Raw genomic sequence first — 22,825 nt, 5'->3', positions numbered from 1 at the left:
CTTCCCCTTCCCCCAAGGATGTTTCTGACCAAATTGGGTTCAAATCCATTCATAACTTTATGACAAGTAGCGATTTTAAGGAATTACCTCTATTTCCCCTATTGGGCCCCGCCCCTTTGGCCCCTTGGGGGTCAGAGTCACCATTTATGCAAAATCTGTTCCCCTTCCCCCAAGTACATTTCTGACTTAATTTGGTTCAAATCCATTCATAACTTTATGACTAGTAGCGATTAAAGGAATTACCTCTATTTCCCCTATTGGGCCCCGCACCTTTGGCCCCTCGGGGGTCAGAGTCACCATTTATGCAAAATCTGTTCCCCTTCTGCCAAGGATGTTTCTGGCCAAATTTTGTCAAAATCCAATAAAAACTTTTTGACTAGTAGCGATTTGAAGCAAATGTTGACGGACGACGGACGCTGCGCCATGACATAAGCTCACCGGACCTTCGGTCCAGGTGAGCTAACAAACAAGTTTTTAAGTTTTCTCTAACACTATGACATAAACATGTGCATGTATGTGTCATAAATCCTTCTCTAGTGAAAGTCATCACTCGCACACATAAAACATGGTCGCCGCCATCTTGGAAGATAAATCTTCCCACTTCGAGACGGAAGAGGAAGATCTTCCAGAAGTAGAAGAGCGACAAATCGAGTGACCGGAAGATATATTCTAGAAGGAGAGGAGTGCAAATCGAGTGGGGCTCTGGCCAAATATCAGTTCTCAGTTGCTTATAGAATTCCAAAGTTAAAAGTTGGACAGACATCCACTCATGTACCATACCATATGCTCACCAACACTTTGCGTATGCGAGCTAAAAAAAACAATTTCCTAGTACCCTATTCAAGGTAACCAAGTATATTTTATATAGCATTTTGCTCTCGGGACTGAATTTTTACTTTAAGTGAAGCAAGGTTTTCAAGGTATCGAAATTTGTAGATGCAGAAATGAACAGTAGGCCTTATACATATAGAAACTTCTGAAAAAAACCTGAATGAAATGTTGACATTCTGGTGCTCTAAAATATTCCATCAAAATCTGACAGGTGTATAAATAAAAACGACACAATAAAAAAATATTCCTGTAAAAAATTTATTCAAATGACATTCCTTCCAAGGTCTTTACAAGACAGATACTATTGAAGACACATTGCTAGCACTTTGTTCATTATTATTGATAATTTTCTATTTTCGTTTCAGATTACTGTTTAATTACACAATTGAAGCATTATAAACTTTTAAAGAGTACATATGTAAGGCACTTATCCTCGATCTAGGTACCCTAGGGGGTAGCAGCCCTTTGGGTATAAACATCACGGCTGGCAGGGTTCAATTTGGTGCATAATTTTGTGAGATTCTCACTGTATTTTCTTAAAAGTCAAAATTAGAATTGATGCAAGAAATAACTGTTAATTTGATATAACATAATGCTGAAAATCTCATTCAAAAATTAAAAGTGAGAGAAAAAAATCTCATCTGAATTTGAAAAATCTCATTGGAATTGGGTAAGGGAGACTGTTTAACTCATTGTGATTTGAGTAAACCCTAGAATGGTGTCCTTGACCTGTGTGCCCTGGTGTGAAGCAGCCCTTCAAGTGTCCTTGACCTGTGTGCCCTGGTGAGAAGCAGCCCTTCAGGTACAAACACCAGGGTATGTGCAGAATCAACCAGGAATGGTTCAAGATGATAGAAAACAAATAGCACTTCTAATGTGAAAAGCAGAAATATTACAAAAATGTTCATTACAAAATGATCATACTTCTTTCAGAGATTACTGAAAGTTAATTCAGTGCAAAATACACAGAAGAAACAAATGCTAAAGAAAAAGTCTGGTATAATAGTGAATTTAACAAATCTAATTAAAACACAGTGAGAAGTGAAACATATAAATAAATAGGTACTGAAACAACAACTAACTTTAATAAATTTGCATATTAAAATCAAAATGGTTATGGAGATTCTTTCAGTAGACAGATCATAGAAAATAAAGGGTTTTTATAAATATGTTAACCTATAATTAGATGTCAGTCCATTGGAGATGTTGGTGTCTTCGGCATAATTATAAACACCTATTAGATGCTACCACTTATGTTGACTGAAAAACATAATAAGGTATGATAGTCTAAGGCTTTGAATAAATATATGAACTAAAACAAGCATACTGGGTATTGCTAAAGCAATACAGGTCCCCTGCTGGCCCCCGCTAAAAATAGTAACAGTGACCTTGACTAAAAATCCTTGAAGCTCAAACTTATCTGAAATATTATGGTCCTTTATCATTGTTTGATCAAAATCACTCGAGGAATGAAGCCACTGGAGTGCTGACGATCTTTGGTGTTGCGTACCGGGTACATACGTACAAGAAACCTATACTCCCTCCAGTTTCACTTTTAATTTTCAAATAAAACTGTTAAATTAGAAATTCCAAACTTTGATAAAACCAACAATATAAATTGGTCATCTCAGTTTCTTTTAAAATATCAAATACCCCAAATGCAAAAAAAAAAAAAAAAAATGATGATAATAAATCCGTAATCTAAATGCAAAAAATATACCATCTCTCGGACAGTTTAAATGAATATTTGGGCCCTGGTGAGAGATACAGACATGAGGGGGATATTCTTTGTGACTTTACCCTGGTAACGATATGGGAACATAGTTGGCGTACGGACCATGAATGTCAATAACAAACTTTAGATGATGGAGCAAACTTACTGCATATCAGGATATTTTTCACTTTTTAGTGATGAATAGTATTTCAAGTTAAACACCTGTTTTGACTAGAAAAACAGAAAAAATCACCAATAAAACATTGAGAATTAAAATGATAAAATTCCATTTTAAAACTGAAAATAATCTGATATAAACTACATGATCTGATCGTAGATGTCAGTGAAATGAGCTATTGTACTGATACTGTCATACATTACATACATTGGATAAAACATCTATAAATTTGGATTCCATAGTCGTGGACTTTTATACTGAACATACATTCATCTTGCACGCCAATTTAAAGCACTAAGTTTTATGATTAAAGAATATAACAAATGGTTATTAGTGTTATTAAAATAGGATATTAAATAATGGGTTTTGTTCGAAGCCCTTGTCAGATCAATATCAACGCCACAGGGCGGTATATATATTTTGATGTGTACAACTGCTTTAATACTGCAACACATGTGAAATGGGAACATGCATGGATTTTTTGTTTTCAATAAAGTTATTGTAAACCAACTTTCTTTTGTGGTTAACATCTGCAATTTCCATATGACAACAAGCTTTCATGATCAATTTTGCCAAAGTGGAATATTCTTTTTTCTTTTTCTTTTCATAATGCAAACAAATTTGTACTCGTACTCAAACGTTAATGTAAACATTACGGTCAGCATTATACTGTACTTTGACAAAGTAATTATGGCATCAGAGATGAAGCATTACTACCTCTATTCTCAGCTATCAACTTTTACAATGTCATTTTCAATCATGAAAATGCAGGAAATACTAAAGATGGTTTACAGTACATTGGTATTTTGACAAAGAATGGTATTGTGAACATCTAATCCTGTTATTAGCTAACTTGAACATCTAATCCTGTTATTAGCTAACTTGAACATCTATCCTGTTATTAGCTAACTTGAACATCTAATCCTGTTATTAGCTAACTTGAACATCTATCCTGTTATTAGCTAACTTGAACATCTAATCCTGTTATTAGCTAACTTGAACATCTAATCCTGTTATTAGCTAACTTGAACATCTAATCCTGTTATTAGCTAACTTGAACATCTAATCCTGTTATTAGCTAACTTGAACATCTAATCCTGTTATTAGCTAACTTGAACATCTAATCCTGTTATTAGCTAACTTGAACATCTAATCCTGTTATTAGCTAACTTGAACATCTAATCCTGTTATTAGCTAGCTGAAACAGACACATGTCAAGTCCCTTAGGTTATTTGAAGATGATATTACTGGTATAAGGTTATTTTTCCAATAGGATGGTTGGACTTTGTAACCACAATCTTTCTGCATTGTATACCACACCAACTGTCACACTTCCTCACAAGAAACCACAAAACAATGAGGCCACTCACAACAGACACAAGCACTACAACAAGGGAGACAAAATACACTTGCTGAACACACATGCAAAGGAATGCAATGTGAATATTAAATAGCACACTCGGAGTATGCGTTCAGAGCTCCAGGATCTCCTGCTGGTCAGCCACACACACCAAAGCTCCATCATCTATGGGATTTAATATGTTATCCTCAAGATCCTCCTGGATATCATCAAACCTGTACACAATAACACCTCTGTAGCTCCATATTACAATCAAATTCAGTGAAAAACATATAGTTATTGTCAATATTTTCATATGGCTGTTTTTCAACTTTTTCCTTTTATATTTATAACAAGAATTAGGGATACAATCCTCTAACATGCAGTACAGTAAGGATATGTTCAATGTCAAAATAACACTAGAATATTTTACTGAAAATTGATTTAATGATGATTTACTGTCATGTTATATTTTTTTCCTTTTGACTTACAGTTCAAATACTTCGAATATATAAGAATAAATTGTGAAGTTATGAGCCATAAAACCCTTTATCTCGTTATACAGTGTAAAGTTATGAGCCGTAAATCCCTTTATCTCGTTATACAGTGTAAAGTTATGAGCCATAAAACCCTTTATCTCGTTATACAGTGTAAAGTTATGAGCCATAAAACCCTTTATCTCGTTATACAGTGTAAAGTTATGAGCCGTAAAACCCTTTATCTCGTTATACAGTGTAAAGTTATGAGCCGTAAAACCCTTTAACTCGTTATACAGTGTAAAGTTATGAGCCATAAAACCCTTTATCTCGTTATACAGTGTAAAGTTATGAGCCGTAAATCCCTTTATCTCGTTATACAGTGTAAAGTTATGAGCCGTAAAACCCTTTATCTCGTTATACAGTGTAAAGTCATGAGCCGTAAAACCCTTTATTTCATTATACAGTGTAAAGTCATGAGCCGTAAAACCCTTTATTTCATTATACAGTGTAAAGTCATGAGCCGTAAAACCCTTTATTTCATTATACAGTGTAAAGTTATGAGCCGTAAAACCATTTATCTCGTTATACAGTGTAAAGTCATGAGCCGTAAAACCCTTTATTTCATTATACAGTGTAAAGTCATGAGCCGTAAAACCCTTTATCTCATTATACAGTGTAAAGTTATGAGCCATAAAACCCTTTATCTCGTTATACAGTGTAAAGTTATGAGCCGTAAAACCCTGTTTATCTCGTTATACAGTGTAAAGTTATGAGCCATAAAACCCTTTATCTCGTTATACAGTGTAAAGTTATGAGCCATAAAACCCTGTTTATCTCGTTATACAGTGTAAAGTTATGAGCCGTAAAACCCTTTATCTCGTTATACAGTGTAAAGTTATGAGCCATAAAACCCTTTATCTCGTTATACAGTGTAAAGTTATGAGCCATAAAACCCTTTATCTCGTTATACAGTGTAAAGTTATGAGCCATAAAACCCTGTTTATCTCGTTATACAGTGTAAAGTTATGAGCCGTAAAACCCTTTATCTCGTTATACAGTGTAAAGTTATGAGCCATAAAACCCTTTATCTCGTTATACAGTGTAAAGTTATGAGCCATAAAACCCTTTATCTCGTTATACAGTGTAAAGTCATGAGCCGTAAAACCCTTTATTTCGTTATACAGTGTAAAGTCATGAGCCGTAAAACCCTTTATCTCGTTATACAGTGTAAAGTCATGAGCCATAAAACCCTTTATTTCGTTATACAGTGCCTTACCTATCATACGTTGTTTCTTGTGGTAGCTTTTGATGGGTGTCCTCACTCGTGCTCCCGAAGGTTTTTATTACATAAAATATAGCACTCATCATCAGCATTACACCTGTAACATAACAATAGATCTGAACTACACTGGACATATATACCTTTCTTGTAACTGGATTACTACATCTGTAAGCTATATCATTTTTTTTTTCAAATTAAACACTTCAATTCCCTTCATGTCTTCCTTTTATACTACAGTATTTGAAATCTGCAAACTATTGACCCCTCAGAGTAAGGTTTACTATACATTGTATATAGAACATAAATTGCATAAAAGTGTAGAAACAAAAAGTATACTTTCATTTAATTGGTACTTTCAAGAAATGAGTGTAAGAGAAAAAAAACATGTCTACAAATGTATATATATGAGGTATTTGATTAAATGTCTAACCAGGATTAATATGGTTTTTCCTTTGATTCTCCATAGACGATAAGATTTACCAGATGTATTGGCTAGCAACACATCTTCGACTCTATTCATGGACCACCTGGTTTACCTGATATGATGGCTGTAATTACTAGCCAGACATCATTAGGTTCTATAAATAAATTTGATGTAATAAGGATTTACCCAATATGACTACTAGAGAGACATCATTAGATTCTATAAATAAACTAGTTATTAAGATTTACCCGATATAACTACTAGCCAGACATCATTAGATTCTATAAATAAACTACAGTTATTAAGATTTACCCGATATAACTACTAGCCAGACACCATTAGATTCTATAAATAAACTAGTTATTAAGATTTACCCGATATAACTACTAGCCAGACATCATTAGATTCTATAAATAAACTAGTTATTAAAATTTACTCGATATAATTACTAGTCAGGCATCATTAGGTTCTATAAATTAACTACAGTTATTAAGATTAACCTGATATAATTACTAGCCAGACACCATTAGATTCTATAAATAAACTACAGTTATTAAGATTTACCCGATATAATTACTAGCCAGGCATCATTAGATTCTATAAATAAACTACAGTTATTAAGATTTACCCGATATAACTACTAGCCAGACACCATTAGATTCTATAAATAAACTAGTTATTAAGATTTACCCGATATAACTACTAGCCAGACATCATTAGATTCTATAAATAAACTACAGTTATTAAGATTTACCCGATATAACTACTAGCCAGACATCATTAGATTCTATAAATAAAATACAGTTATTAAGATTTACCCGATATAATTACTAGCCAGGCACCATTAGATTCTATAAATAAACTACAGTTATTAAGATTTACCCGATATAACTACTAGCCAGACATCATTAGATTCTATAAATAAACTACAGTTATTAAGATTTACCCGATATAATTACTAGCCAGGCATCATTAGATTCTATAAATAAACTAGCTATTAAGATTTACCCGATATAATTACTAGCCAGACATCATTAGATTCTATAAATAAACTACAGTTATTAAGATTTACCCGATATAATTACTAGCCAGACACCATTAGATTCTCTAAATAAACTACAGTTAATCAGATTTACCCGATATAATGGCCAGCCAGGCATCATTAGGTTCTATAAAACAAGGCACAGCTAAAACCAAATAAAATACTCCTTTCTTCCAATTGTCCAGCCACAGAAAACACATCCAGATTTTAAGACAACAGGAAACAGATTCTTCATCATCATCACTACTGAAAAAGAAAAGTTGTGTTAGTATCCTGTTATACATTTATATCGTCTCCATACATCTATATAACACAAGAAGTCCATGCCTCTACTATCGATTTCCTGTATATGGTAGCTGTTGTCAAAAGGTTCTTTAATTACCTGTATATGTGTACACCCTGAGGGCAATACCATTTTTTTTTTACATAATCTGCAGATGACTTTTGCTGGCTATCTCTTGAATCGGATGGTGGGCTATTCAAATTGCCGTGTCCGTGGTCTGTCCATCTGTCCACAATTCTTGTTATTATTTTTTCTCAGAAAGTACTCAACAGATCTTTCTCAAATTTCATATGTTAGTTTCCCTTGGTCCCTAGTTGTGCATATTGCATTTTGGGATGATGAGAGAATATGGCCAACATGCGGCAATCTTGGATATAGACAATTTAAGATTCTTACCGCTAGTTCTCAGAAAGAGCGCAAAGGTTCTTTCTCAAATTTCATATGCATGTAGCAGGGCTCAAAGAAGATATTTTTACCAGGTGGCCTATTTGACTACCATTTCATAAATTCTAGGCGCCAATTGAAAAAGTTAGTCGCCTGGCCTAGTTGTCATAAATTTGAAAAGAAACTCTTTTTAATTTAATTTATTGTGAACATCATTTTAGCATGGACTGAAACCTTTGAAAGATTAACCAAACTGCAAATTTACACCATTTTTTAGTTGCCATGCAGGTGCCTTATAGGTCAATAACTGGTCGCCAATGGTGAATGCAAGAAGCCATGGCCACTAAAATAGGCGCCACTTTGGGCCCTGTGTTGGTACCAAAATGTACATATTGCATTTTGGGAACGATCAGAAAACAACACGGCCAACAGGCGGCCATCTTGGATTTTGACAATTGAAGATTGTTATTAATAGAGTTCTCAGAAAGTGCAGAAGGGATGGTTCTCGACTTTCATATGTAGGGTCCCTTGGTTCCTTGTTGTGCATATTGCATTCTGGTACTGATAGGAAAACAACATGGCCGACAGGTGGTTATTAGGGGTCTTTTCAAATTTGAATGTTGCCCTTGGTCTCCAGTTGTGCATGCAAGTCTGATTGGAAGAACTAAATGGATGACAAAGAATACGGCCATCTTGGATTTTGACAATTGCAGGTTGTTCCTGCTATATATGTTACTAAATGTACTAAAGGAAGAGTGAAAGAAGGGAAAAAAAGAAAAAATATCAGTCTTTCATTTGACTGATGTAGATTATTCAATGGTGGGTGCCAAGATCCCTTTGAGATGATTGACACACCATAGTAGTATACATATTATCTATCAATGTAAGTATCTAAATACCTACAATGATCACCAAAAGTATATATGAAATTGTCACATTTTTGTAAAAGAATTCAGCATTACAGATTAATTCTATTGAAATATTTTTACGAAATGCACTAAAATGCTACAATTTGATTGCTGTATGTTCACCAAGAGCTCTACATTTGAATAGTTTACTTCATCAAATTACTTGAAACCGCATTCTTAAACAAATAAGTGTCTGAAACACTACATTTTTGATGAAAGATTATAATTACTCATCATATATATGAACTCAATATAAACTCACCTTTTAAATATTTTCACACAAAAATCAATGAAAAACACAACCTCTAGAAAAGTTACGATCACAGCTTCAATTCTGAAATTAAAAAATCAGAAGTTAGCAATAAACTTATCAAATCTTTGTATCAAATAGATGGCAGATGACCCTTTTTGATAGTTGTATTGTTTCATTTAAATATCTCTGCCATATATATATATTATAATATAGCATGTGATGCACTGAATTTGATTTAGAAAACCTCAAAGTGTGATGTTTATATACTTACAAGAGAATGAATCCAACATATCGACCATAGAAAGCTTCCTCCACACTGATTCCCCATAGTGCTGTAAGTCAAACATTACATTCATAATAATTATACCACTTACAAACAGGTCAGTATTCTAGTAGTCATCACAGTTGTAACACATATTCAGTTATATTTCATATTATTTGTTTTACCATTTAATCTTGGGGGCTGAAAACCATTAAAGCAGTCCTCATTCCTCTATGTACAAAGTATGTTTAATTGTACAATATATATAGACAAAGGCAATATCCTTATCCTTGTCAATCTGACTATAACTTAAGACATTGATTACATATGCTTTTGATGCTGGACATTCAATAGATAACCATTTAGTATACTCAATAGCTATAGTCTATAAACACTTCCCAAGGGGAAATCAAATTTCCAGTGGTTATACATATGAAATACAAACTTTTGGAAAGATTTAGCCATTTTGATCTATTAGAGTGACTTCCCTTTGTTTCACTTGATGGTTTGGTTTGGTTTGTTTTTGTTTAACGTCCTATTAACAGCCAGGGTCATTTAAGGACGTGCCAGGTTTTGGAGGTGGGGGAAAGCCGGAGTACCCGGAGAAAAACCACCGGCCTACGGTCAGTACCTGGCAACTGCCCCACGTAGGTTTAGAACTCGCAACCCATGCAGTGGTGGAGGGCTAGCTATAGTGTTAAAGTGTCGGTACACCTTAACCACTCGGCCACTGCGGCCCCCACTTGATGGTATATAGCAATAGCTTGACAGCTGATATGGGAAGAGTTAGTGAGATTTTACCTAGCATGTTTGGAATGGGACCCAGTCACCCTGTCAATAAAATTGCAGAAATTTATCTGCATTTAATATGAAAATTCGGAATAGCACTGGGGTTTTGAAAATAGTATTTAACTGCATGGTTTCCAAAATGTCATCATCAGAATCTATATCATTGAATTATAAAGTGTGCAATTCCGCGAGTCAACACCTGGTGACAGGCAGTCATGTAGGCAGTAAACCAGTAACTAAGGCCGACAGAACACTGACTATAGTCAGCGAGTTGACACTTAGGAGGCAGTAAACCAGTAACTAAGGCCGACAGAACACTGACGAGAGTCAGGGAGTCGACACCTAGGAATAGGCAGTCATGTAGGCAGTAAACCAGTAACTAAGGCCGACAGAACACAGACTAGAGTCAGCGAGTCAACACCTAGGAATAGGCAGTCATGTAGGCAGTAAACCAGTAACTAAGGCCGACAGAACAGCGACGAGAGTCAGGGAGTCGACACCTAGGAATAGGCAGTCATGTAGGCAGTAAACCAGTAACTAAGGCCGACAGAACACAGACTAGAGTCAGCGAGTTGAAACCTAGGAATAGGCAGTCATGTAGGCAGTAAACCAGTAACTAAGGCCGACAGAACACAGACTAGAGTCAGCGAGTTGAAACCTAGGAATAGGCAGTCATGTAGGCAGTAAACCAGTAACTGAGGCCGACAGAACACTGACTAGAGTCGACGAATCGACACCTAGGAAAAGGCAGTCATGTAGGCAGTAAACCAGTAACTAAGGCCGACAGAACACTGACTATAGTCAGCGAGTTGACACTTAGGAGGCAGTAAACCAGTAACTAAGGCCGACAGAACACTGACGAGAATCAGCGAGTCGACACCTAGGAATAGGCAGTCATGTAGGCAGTAAACCAGTAACTAAGGCCGACAGAACACAGTCTAGAGTCAGCGAGTCGACACCTAGGAATAGGCAGTCATGTAGGCAGTAAACCAGTAACTAAGGCCGACAGAACACTGACGAGAATCAGCGAGTCGACACCTAGGAATAGGCAGTCATGTAGGCATTAAACCAGTAACTAAGGCCGACAGAACATGGACTATAGTCGACGAATCGACACCTAGCGATAGGCAGTCATATTGGCAGTAAACCAGTAACTAAGGCCGAAAGAACACGGACTATAGTCGACGAATCGACACCTAGCGATAGGCAGTCATATTGGCAGTAAACCATGGCCAGTAACTGAGGCAGACAGAACACTGACTATAGTTGGCGAGACATGCAAAAAATGTAAGTTAAGATACAAACATGTCTTTCAGGAAGATTATTGATTACTGTGTATAAACTATAATCATCTACAAGCATATGCATAGCTACCCGGTATCCTACTTGAGCAGACATTTGTACATAAAAAACTCCATAGCGATTTTAAAAAAAATTGAAGTAGAAGCAAAATGAGTCCTGGATAATCGCAATATTATTAGGAAGGGGATCACTAATCAATAAAGTTCTGATGTGTCAAACAGGGTTGTAACATATAAAGGAATAGTGGTTCTTTCATCTCAACAGATTTTTATTATAATACAATACAAAGACCAGGCTTCCTGATCCCCTCTGCTCTGGATATAATATATCACTATATGGACATAGTAATATTCAAGAAGACACAACTGACCCTCATAGATGACAGTTGTAGAATGACCGGTAAAGGACAGGAGATTTAGAAGGAAACCTCATTGCGCGCAGGTGCAGTGAAAGTAAGTGAGAAAGTTGTGTCGTGTTCATGCTCATCTGTAAGATGAAGATGTCCGAGGTCATTGTTAACACCACAATACATGAGAACAGTTCATGACAGGTAACAAATACAGACATAACATGTAACACCACAATATGATTCACAATTACAGGTCACGGAGTGTACAGCACAGGGACCTGACACATGCAATAATAACCCTGGGTTACAGATGGTTAACCCTTTACATTACCCTTAAGCTGTGGCATAGCAAGACCATCAGAAAATTGAGGCTAGGGAAGTACACCACACAACTTATTTTTGTGATTTTTGAAGGTGGGTACAGTAGATGTAGTAACCAAAGTGTATGATTTTCTAGAATGCTATCAATTAATACATCAATAAATACAATTTGCAAGGCTATCTGGCAGCTAGGAATTATATTTATTATGTCAATTTTGTAACAGAAGATGAAAATTTCAACGAAATTAAGAGAGATTACAAAATCACACCTATTTAATTTCATTCATTGTACGAAATTGTCCAGTTTGTGTACTTGTTAATATAAACTTGTAGCAAAAATGTAATACGTTATTATAAAATAGGTTATCATGAACATATTTAGAAGACCTACTTTTGAGAAAAGTAGTCCAGATTGACTACCACGTGTTGCAGTCAAAATGTCAATATTACAGTAGACCTTCAAATGACATCTCATGATGAACCTGTTGCACGTGTTAAGTTTAATATTTTTGCAGAAGTACTAGATCTGTTATGTAAGTGCAGAATGTCTATGTGAAGGATCATGACAGTCTAAATATACTTCTCGGACTCGTATTATACGTAACATCATATATAGACCTTATGGTATCGTAATACTTTACGACTTTCACGGTCGAGTAAACCTTCATTTTCATTGTCACAGTAGATATCTAGAAGTCGTGAATTTCAATAAATCATGAAAGAAAAAATACAATTTTTATAATACATAAATAAAATTTGGGTAACTTTTGAACGGAAAATTACGTTTGTAGGACAATGACATCTATAACCGTTAAACGTAAACAAACGCTCACTTGGCTCTGAGCCAAACACGGAAAAAGTGGCGTGATAAGCCACACCATAACATGTCCGTCACATGTTCTCAGACGCCTTAATTTTTCCCTATAAATCATGACTTACCAATAGCTGTAATTATTCCCCAGAACCTACAGAGCCAGAAGTAGAATTCCCACAGGAAAAATGTGCATTTACCGTCGCGATTTCCCATTACCGCAATAAATGAAGTTTTACAACATTACATTCGCGCCCAACAACAAACAACATCGTGTTGCGAACATATCCATTCGTAACCTCTCTATTTGGTGCTTGTTTTAGTTTTATTATTTTTGCAAACATCGAAAGTGCGATTTAATACAAAGAAAACATAGCTTCATCGATACTCAATAAATCTGTATTAACATTATCATTTAAAGGCTGAAATAACCTTTACTAAGTTCTCTTTGAGAATAACAGAATATCTAGATTTAAAGATCCGAATAGTGATATGTGCCCGGCTAGCTCAGTCGGTAGAGCACGAGACTCTTAATCTCGGGGTCGTGGGTTCGAGCCCCACGTTGGGCGATAACATTTTTCATTTTTTAACCTCCCTTTCTGATATTGATTGATAGTATTATCAAAGCATTTACGATGGAAATAGTTATAGGTAGGACAATCGTCCAAAATAAAAGTTATCCTTTGCTATTTTATCGAACGGGTTTAATAAATTCAAAATGACATTCTACGAGTGCAAGATTCTTGTATTACACGATTAACCCACATTTGGAAATAAACGAAAGCCTTCAAACTAATTTGACAATTTATTTTATTTCTATCATTGGCATGAATTTGACAATTTATTTTATTTCTATCATTGGCATGGAGGTAACCCCATTAGCTTATATACTAGTTCATATCATTGTTGAAGGGCAATAACTCTTTCATCCTTAGTTCAGCAATACAAAAATATGCTGTTTTCGGATCAGATTCAACGTATCACTGGAGCTCAGTTATAATGCATTAAAAAAAATATGTACATATTTATCGAAAGATGTTGTGTTTCGGAAACTGATCTCTCTTATAATTTTTGTATATGTAAAGAGTCCTCTAAAATATTTCCACATAGAGTTATTTCTGAGTACTATGCAATTGCATAGAGTACTCTTTGTGGAAACATTTCAAAGTATTCTGTGTATATATATATATATATATACAACTGATAACTGACATAAGAAGACGTTACATTTTGCACTAGCGGTTACATTGTATTAGATCTTCAGGTGCATAGTAACAGTACACAATGGTGTGACGTCACACATTGTTATGTATTGATGACACAATATAATTGGACATAATCATTATTACAAAATATTTCAATAAGGTTACATATTAATATCTTAATCAGGTTTTAAAAGTTTGTAATTTCAGATTCTTTAGCCTCTCTTTTTATCCGATTGGTTTCTGATGAAAAAGTGTACAATTGAAAAATTTGAGAAAAAAAACTCCGTTTTGCTTAGCCCACCGAATATTAGAAAACAGAGACTTGAGGAACTAAGACATCAATCCCCAATCTCTGATTAACAAGGGCCTCAGGAAAGACTCCGAAATTCCTATAGTGGAACTAATAACACCTACAAAGAAAAGCGCTTGCCATGTCATACAACCCAGCAATCCACAAATCACAGGAACGTAGGAACATTATATTTTAGATGGATCAGAGCGAATGGGCAACATTATGAAAAATACTAAATTTATCGCAAGCTACCGTCAACCTTTATTTGAAAAAAAAATATCTAACTCGTACATAACTTTCCTCAAAAACCAACATATCAGTAGTCAGTCAAGAGATGTGGTCGTGCCAACAAATATTAACAGGCAATCCATTGAAAAAAAAAGTGGAAAAGAGTGTGAAGTTAAAGCGAATATGCACTTTAAATCAACTAACGTTATTTACGTCATTGTTTGTCCAAAGCGCGGAAGTTTTTATATCGGACGAACTGAACACCTCCACAAAACGCGTAATATTGCATCGTGAACAAATATCCTACGATTTCACTCAAAAATCTTGCTTTGAATAGCCAATAGAAACCACAAAACCAGAAGTTGATCAAAACCAAAAATAATTTATTAGTGATTGTCAGATAATAAGACACGTTTGTCATGACTAAGCTATCATTCAACCTTCGAAAATTGGTTAAGGCTTCAAAAATCACTGTTGAGATATCATTTTCAATGAAAACATTTACAATTACTGGCTCCGAATAGAACAATTTCCATTTTTGGAGAGAAGTCCGAGTTCAAATCTCGTTAAACTGCAGTCCCGTCCCTTTCATTATCAAATAATTAATTTTCCATTGTTTGTACGCAGAATGCGGCTTTGTGATACGCATGTGAACTTTGGGACGGGTGTTCAATATCAGACTCTATAAAATTAGAATAAGTCCAACGTGAGGCAGCACGAATTATCACTGGTTTACCATCATATGTAAATGTTTCAGCTTTATACTCAGAAACGAGCCTTGAGACACTCTCTGAGAGACGAAAACGAAGTAAATTAAGTCTATTCTACAAAATGGATAGGAACTTAACTCCACATTATCTTAATTCTCTTCTTCCTCCAAATGTCGGCGATACTAACAACTACATCTTACGAACTAACAATAATTACAGAATTCCCCACTACAGACTCTCCCTTACTACCTCCTCCTTTATACCTTCATCTCTACACATGTGGAATGACCTGGATGAATCTACCAGATCATCTCCTTCCTTGGCAACTTTTAAAAAAAGTATATCCAGGTCTGATGAAGATAAATACCCAACATTTTATAATTTTGGTGACAGAAAGACAAATATTATCCATACTAAATTACGACATAGATGCAGTGCATTGAATTATGATTTGTTCCGTGTAAATCTCATAAATAGTCCAGATTGTAGTTGTGGAAATCGTTGCGAGAGTGCCTATCATTATTTCTTTGAATGTGAAAAGTATGTAAATTGCAGAGGCATTTTATTTGACAATTTAAGAAACTTAAATATTAATATAACATTGAATACTTTATTGTATGGTAACAATCTGTATGCCGATAATGTAAATCTAAATATTTTCAGACATGTGCATTATTTTATAAAGTCCAGCAAAAGATTTTAAGATATACATTCGTACTATATATACATGTATATAATGTGTTATATTTCATTAATATTGTCTAGGCCAATAAATATTATATTGTATTTAGGAGAGGGCGTCAATAAGTTGACATAACTTGTGCCTTATCCTTTTGTTCACTTAATTGACAATAAAATATGTTTAAACTAAAACTTAAACTAATTATTTTTTAGTTTAATCGAGGTATGAAAAAAAAATGTTTGCAAACTATGAATCCGCGTAGCGGTAGCGGATTCTTACAGAAGTTTGCAAACAAAATTTTTTTCATACCCCGATGGAACTAAAAAAAATGACATCAATGCTTAATAGATAAGGAGTTTATCCCGATTCGTTTATCAAGATAGTTTGAGTAAAATAATTTTGAAGTAGCCAATTTTACATTTCCATCATACCCTCTTAGCTCTGGCATTTCATTTACCTTTTTTCCTTTCCCCTTTCCTTTTTCTGTATTCTTCGCCTTTCTCTCTTTTTTTTAGCTATATTTAGCGCAGCTGGAGACTTATGTGCGATGTCCAAGGATTCAAGTCTTGGTTTGAATAGCCAATGGAATCCACAGAACCAGAAGATGATTGACCAATCAAAACCACAGAACCAGAACCTCTAAACCATGTCCGCTTGGCCTAGATTTCTATATTACTTCGATGCCGAGACGGTTATTTCAACAGGGGTTCGGTTCCAGATTTTGAGTAACATGTGACATCAATTAACAACTACAACACAACAAATCAAGTGTTCCTGTTCATTCTGAAACCTTATTAAAATGGTGCTATCGATGTATAAAAAAATCCGATTGATGTTAGGTTTCAGAAGAGTCAAATTAGGCCTACGTACTTGATTTAGCCAGAGACCTATAGGTCTCTGATTAGCCTATATTGTTGTTACTGGGTTACGGTAAATTCAGGCATTTGTTGTTAACCTACTCGTGAAGAAGTTAAATATGCATCATTTTCCGCAATATTCATTTTAGTTTTTGACAAAATACTCACTTGACTTAAGCTTTTTGTACGGAGATCATCGGGTAACAGGAGAACATTCAAAATGACACCGTCTTGTTGACGTTTCGTAATGTCACAAAGAGACGCCTTCATGATTATGTTACTGATTCCCGCACTTATTAATCTACTGAGCCTTTTTTCACTACTAATATTCATTCACAAAGTTAACTTATATCGTATACCAGTATATGAGTTACATCATTAACGAAATGTGATTTTATCCGTCCTTATATTTTTAATTATTTGATACGTTGATGTTATTCCGCATCACATTAATTAGATTTGTAATGATGTATCTTCTATCTCTAACTTTTGATCTGTTGTTATCTGTAGCGTGTATAAGCCAACTCGGGGGTCAATCAAAATATTCAAGAAGCATTATAACACGTTTCGAGAAGAGAAAATACACGATGATTATGACCTCTCATTAACTTAAAATGTAAACAGCACAATTTTTATCCAAACTATTATGTAGTTCCCGTCAGAGTTGGCATAAGATACATTATAATGGATTGATGGTGGACACCGTTCATGTTACAATTTATTATAAGCGTTGATGTCAATTATTTTTTAGTTTAATCGGGGTATGAAATTTTTTTTTTGCAAACTATGAATCCGCGTAGCGGTAGCGGATTCTTACAGAAGTTTGCAAACAAAATTTTTTTCATACCCCGATGGAACTAAAAAAATTGACATCAATGCTTAATAGATAAGGAGTTTATCCCGATTCGTTTATCAAGATAGTTTGAGTAAACAATAATTTTGAAGTAGCCAATTTTACATTTCCATCATACCCTCTTAGCTCTGTCATTTCATTTACCTTTTTTACCTTTCCCCTTTCCTTTTTCTGTATTCTTCGCCTTTCTCTCTTTTTTTAGCTATATTTAGCGCAGCTGGAGACTTATGTGCGATGTCCAAGGATTCAAGTCTTGGTTTGAATAGCCAATGGAATCCACAGAACCAGAAGATGATTGACCAATCAAAACCACAGAACCAGAACCTCTAAACCATGTCCGCTTGGCCTAGATTTCTATATTACTTCGATGCCGAGACGGTTATTTCAACAGGGGGTTCGGTTCCAGATTTTGAGTAACATGTGACATCAATTAACAACTACAACACAACAAATCAAGTGTTCCTGTTCATTCTGAAACCTTATTAAAATGGTGCTATCGATGTATAAAAAAATCCGATTGATGTTAGGTTTCAGAAGAGTCAAATTAGGCCTACGTACTTGATTTAGCCAGAGACCTATAGGTCTCTGATTTAGCCTATATTGTTGTTACTGGGTTACGGTAAATTCAGGCATTTGTTGTTAACCTACTCGTGAAGAAGTTAAATATGCATCATTTTCCGCAATATTCATTTTAGTTTTTGACAAAATACTCACTTGACTTAAGCTTTTTGTACGGAGATCATCGGGTAACAGGAGAACATTCAAAATGACACCGTCTTGTTGACGTTTCGTAATGTCACAAAGAGACGCCTTCATGATTATGTTACTGATTCCCGCACTTATTAATCTACTGAGCCTTTTTTCACTACTAATATTCATTCACAAAGTTAACTTATATCGTATACCAGTATATGAGTTACATCATTAACGAAATGTGATTTTATCCGTCCTTATATTTTTAATTATTTGATACGTTGATGTTATTCCGCATCACATTAATTAGATTTGTAATGATGTATCTTCTATCTCTAACTTTTGATCTGTTGTTATCTGTAGCGTGTATAAGCCAACTCGGGGGTCAATCAAAATATTCAAGAAGCATTATAACACGTTTCGAGAAGAGAAAATACACGATGATTATGACCTCTCATTAACTTAAAATGTAAACAGCACAATTTTTATCCAAACTATTATGTAGTTCCCGTCAGAGTTGGCATAAGATACATTATAATGGATTGATGGTGGACACCGTTCATGTTACAATTTATTATAAGCGTTGATGTCAATTATTTTTTAGTTTAATCGGGGTATGAAATTTTTTTTTTGCAAACTATGAATCCGCGTAGCGGTAGCGGATTCTTACAGAAGTTTGCAAACAAAATTTTTTTCATACCCCGATGGAACTAAAAAAAATGACATCAATGCTTAATAGATAAGGAGTTTATCCCGATTCGTTTATCAAGATAGTTTGAGTAAATAATTTTGAAGTAGCCAATTTTACATTTCCATCATACCCTCTTAGCTCTGGCATTTCATTTACCTTTTTTCCTTTCCCCTTTCCTTTTTCTGTATTCTTCGCCTTTCTCTCTTTTTTTAGCTATATTTAGCGCAGCTGGAGACTTATGTGCGATGTCCAAGGATTCAAGTCTTGGTTTGAATAGCCAATGGAATCCACAGAACCAGAAGATGATTGACCAATCAAAACCACAGAACCAGAACCTCTAAACCATGTCCGCTTGGCCTAGATTTCTATATTACTTCGATGCCGAGACGGTTATTTCAACAGGGGGTTCGGTTCCAGATTTTGAGTAACATGTGACATCAATTAACAACTACAACACAACAAATCAAGTGTTCCTGTTCATTCTGAAACCTTATTAAAATGGTGCTATCGATGTATAAAAAAATCCGATTGATGTTAGGTTTCAGAAGAGTCAAATTAGGCCTACGTACTTGATTTAGCCAGAGACCTATAGGTCTCTGATTTAGCCTATATTGTTGTTACTGGGTTACGGTAAATTCAGGCATTTGTTGTTAACCTACTCGTGAAGAAGTTAAATATGCATCATTTTCCGCAATATTCATTTTAGTTTTTGACAAAATACTCACTTGACTTAAGCTTTTTGTACGGAGATCATCGGGTAACAGGAGAACATTCAAAATGACACCGTCTTGTTGACGTTTCGTAATGTCACAAAGAGACGCCTTCATGATTATGTTACTGATTCCCGCACTTATTAATCTACTGAGCCTTTTTCACTACTAATATTCATTCACAAAGTTAACTTATATCGTATACCAGTATATGAGTTACATCATTAACGAAATGTGATTTTATCCGTCCTTATATTTTTAATTATTTGATACGTTGATGTTATTCCGCATCACATTAATTAGATTTGTAATGATGTATCTTCTATCTCTAACTTTTGATCTGTTGTTATCTGTAGCGTGTATAAGCCAACTCGGGGGGTCAATCAAAATATTCAAGAAGCATTATAACACGTTTCGAGAAGAGAAAATACACGATGATTATGACCTCTCATTAACTTAAAATGTAAACAGCACAATTTTTATCCAAACTATTATGTAGTTCCCGTCAGAGTTGGCATAAGATACATTATAATGGATTGATGGTGGACACCGTTCATGTTACAATTTATTATAAGCGTTGATGTCAATTATTTTTTAGTTTAATCGGGGTATGAAATTTTTTTTTTTGCAAACTATGAATCCGCGTAGCGGTAGCGGATTCTTACAGAAGTTTGCAAACAAAATTTTTTTCATACCCCGATGGAACTAAAAAAATTGACATCAATGCTTAATAGATAAGGAGTTTATCCCGATTCGTTTATCAAGATAGTTTGAGTAAACAATAATTTTGAAGTAGCCAATTTTACATTTCCATCATACCCTCTTAGCTCTGTCATTTCATTTACCTTTTTTACCTTTCCCCTTTCCTTTTTCTGTATTCTTCGCCTTTCTCTCTTTTTTTAGCTATATTTAGCGCAGCTGGAGACTTATGTGCGATGTCCAAGGATTCAAGTCTTGGTTTGAATAGCCAATGGAATCCACAGAACCAGAAGATGATTGACCAATCAAAACCACAGAACCAGAACCTCTAAACCATGTCCGCTTGGCCTAGATTTCTATATTACTTCGATGCCGAGACGGTTATTTCAACAGGGGTTCGGTTCCAGATTTTGAGTAACATGTGACATCAATTAACAACTACAACACAACAAATCAAGTGTTCCTGTTCATTCTGAAACCTTATTAAAATGGTGCTATCGATGTATAAAAAAATCCGATTGATGTTATAGGTTTCAGAAGAGTCAAATTAGGCCTACGTACTTGATTTAGCCTATATTGTTGTTACTGGGTTACGGTAAATTCAGGCATTTGTTGTTAGCCTACTCATGAAGAAGTTAAATATGCATCATTTTCCGCAATATTCATTTTAGTTTTTGACAAAATACTCACTTGACTTAAGCTTTTTGTACGGAGATCATCGGGTAACAGGAGAACATTCAAAATGACACCGTCTTGTTGACGTTTCGTAATGTCACAAAGAGACGCCTTCATGATTATGTTACTGATTCCCGCACTTATTAATCTACTGAGCCTTTTTTCACTACTAATATTCATTCACAAAGTTAACTTATATCGTATACCAGTATATGGGTTACATCATTAATGAAATGTGATTTTATCCGTCCTTATATTTTTAATTATTTGATACGTTGATGTTATTCCACATCACATTAATTAGATTTGTAATGATGTATCTTCTATCTCTAACTTTTGATCTGTTGTTATCTGTAGCGTGTATAAGCCAACTGGGGGGTCAATCAAAATATTCAAGAAGCATTATAACACGTTTCGAGAAGAGAAAATACACGATGATTATGACCTCTCATTAACTTAAAATGTAAACAGCACAATTTTTATCCAAACTATTATGTAGTTCCCGTCAGAGTTGGCATAAGATACATTATAATGGATTGATGGTGGACACCGTTCATGTTACAATTTATTATAAGCGTTGATGTCAATTATTTTTTAGTTTGATCGGGGTATGAAATTTTTTTTTTTGCAAACTATGAATCCGCGTAGCGGTAGCGGATTCTTACAGAAGTTTGCAAACTAAATTTTTTTCATACCCCGATGGAACTAAAAAAAATGACATCAATGCTTAATAGATAAGGAGTTTATCTCGATTCGTTTATCAAGATAGTTTGAGTAAACAATAATTTTGAAGTAGCCAATTTTACATTTCCATCATACCCTCTTAGCTCTGTCATTTCATTTACCTTTTTTTCCTTTCCCATTTTCTTTTTCTGTATTCTTCGCCTTTCTCTCTTTTTTTAGCTATATTTAGCGCAGCTGGAGACTTATGTGCGATGTCCAAGGATTCAAGTCTTGGTTTGAATAGCCAATGGAATCCACAGAACCAGAAGATGATTGACCAATCAAAACCACAGAACCAGAACCTCTAAACCATGTCCGCTTGGCCTAGATTTCTATATTACTGCCGAGACGGTTATTTCAACAGGGGTTCGGTTCCAGATTTTGAGTAACATGTGACATCAATTAACAACCACAACACAACAAATCAAGTGTTCCTGTTCATTCTGAAACCTTATTAAAATGGTGCTATCGATGTATAAAAAAATCCGATTGATGTTATAGGTTTCAGAAGAGTCAAATTAGGCCTACGTACTTGATTTAGCCTACAATGTATATTGTTGTTACTGGGTTACGGTAAATTCAGGCATTTGTTGTTAGCCTACTCGTGAAGAAGTTAAATATGCATCATTTTCCGCAATATTCATTTTAGTTTTTGACAAAATACTCACTTGACTTAAGCTTTTTGTACGGAGATCATCGGGTAACAGGAGAACATTCAAAATGACACCGTCTTGTTGACGTTTCGTAATGTTACTGATTCCCGCACTTATTAATCTACTGAGCCCTTTTCACTACTAATATTCATTCTCAAAGTTAACTTATATCGTATACCAGTATATGGGTAACATCATTAATG

General features: G+C 34.9%; 1 protein-coding gene and 1 non-coding gene across 4 annotated transcripts; one reads left to right on the top strand and one right to left on the bottom strand.

Moving 5' to 3' along the window:
- Positions 1-1,070: 1,070 nt before the first annotated feature.
- LOC117328211 lies at positions 1,071-13,247 on the bottom strand. Of its 3 annotated transcripts, XR_004532926.1 has the most exons (7): positions 13,080-13,247; positions 9,389-9,449; positions 9,127-9,198; positions 7,384-7,535; positions 5,818-5,920; positions 1,603-4,298; positions 1,071-1,560 (listed from the first exon to the last, which is right to left on the bottom strand). XR_004532926.1 is itself a non-coding variant. In XM_033885657.1 (6 exons), exons 1-6 carry the CDS (start codon positions 13,165-13,167, stop codon positions 4,196-4,198), a joined length of 579 nt encoding a protein of 192 aa, XP_033741548.1. In that variant the 5' UTR covers positions 13,168-13,247; the 3' UTR covers positions 1,071-4,195. The 3 variants fall into 3 exon arrangements, 2 of the variants coding, with proteins under 2 accessions (XP_033741548.1, XP_033741560.1); XM_033885657.1 differs by having other exon boundaries at positions 1,071-4,298; XM_033885669.1 differs by having other exon boundaries at positions 1,071-4,298; positions 7,384-7,532; positions 13,080-13,240.
- A 200-nt stretch (positions 13,248-13,447) lies between these two features.
- Positions 13,448-13,520, top strand: Trnak-cuu. The gene has a single exon. It is a non-coding gene; the product is annotated as a tRNA-Lys (tRNA).
- Positions 13,521-22,825: the final 9,305 nt, after the last annotated feature.

The sequence above is a fragment of the Pecten maximus genome, chromosome 1 (genome assembly GCF_902652985.1).
Source record: "Pecten maximus chromosome 1, xPecMax1.1, whole genome shotgun sequence".
NCBI classification, from domain to species: domain Eukaryota; kingdom Metazoa; phylum Mollusca; class Bivalvia; order Pectinida; family Pectinidae; genus Pecten; species Pecten maximus.
Note: the sequence above shows the minus strand (reverse complement) of the source record. Positions and strands in the feature narration are given on the sequence as shown.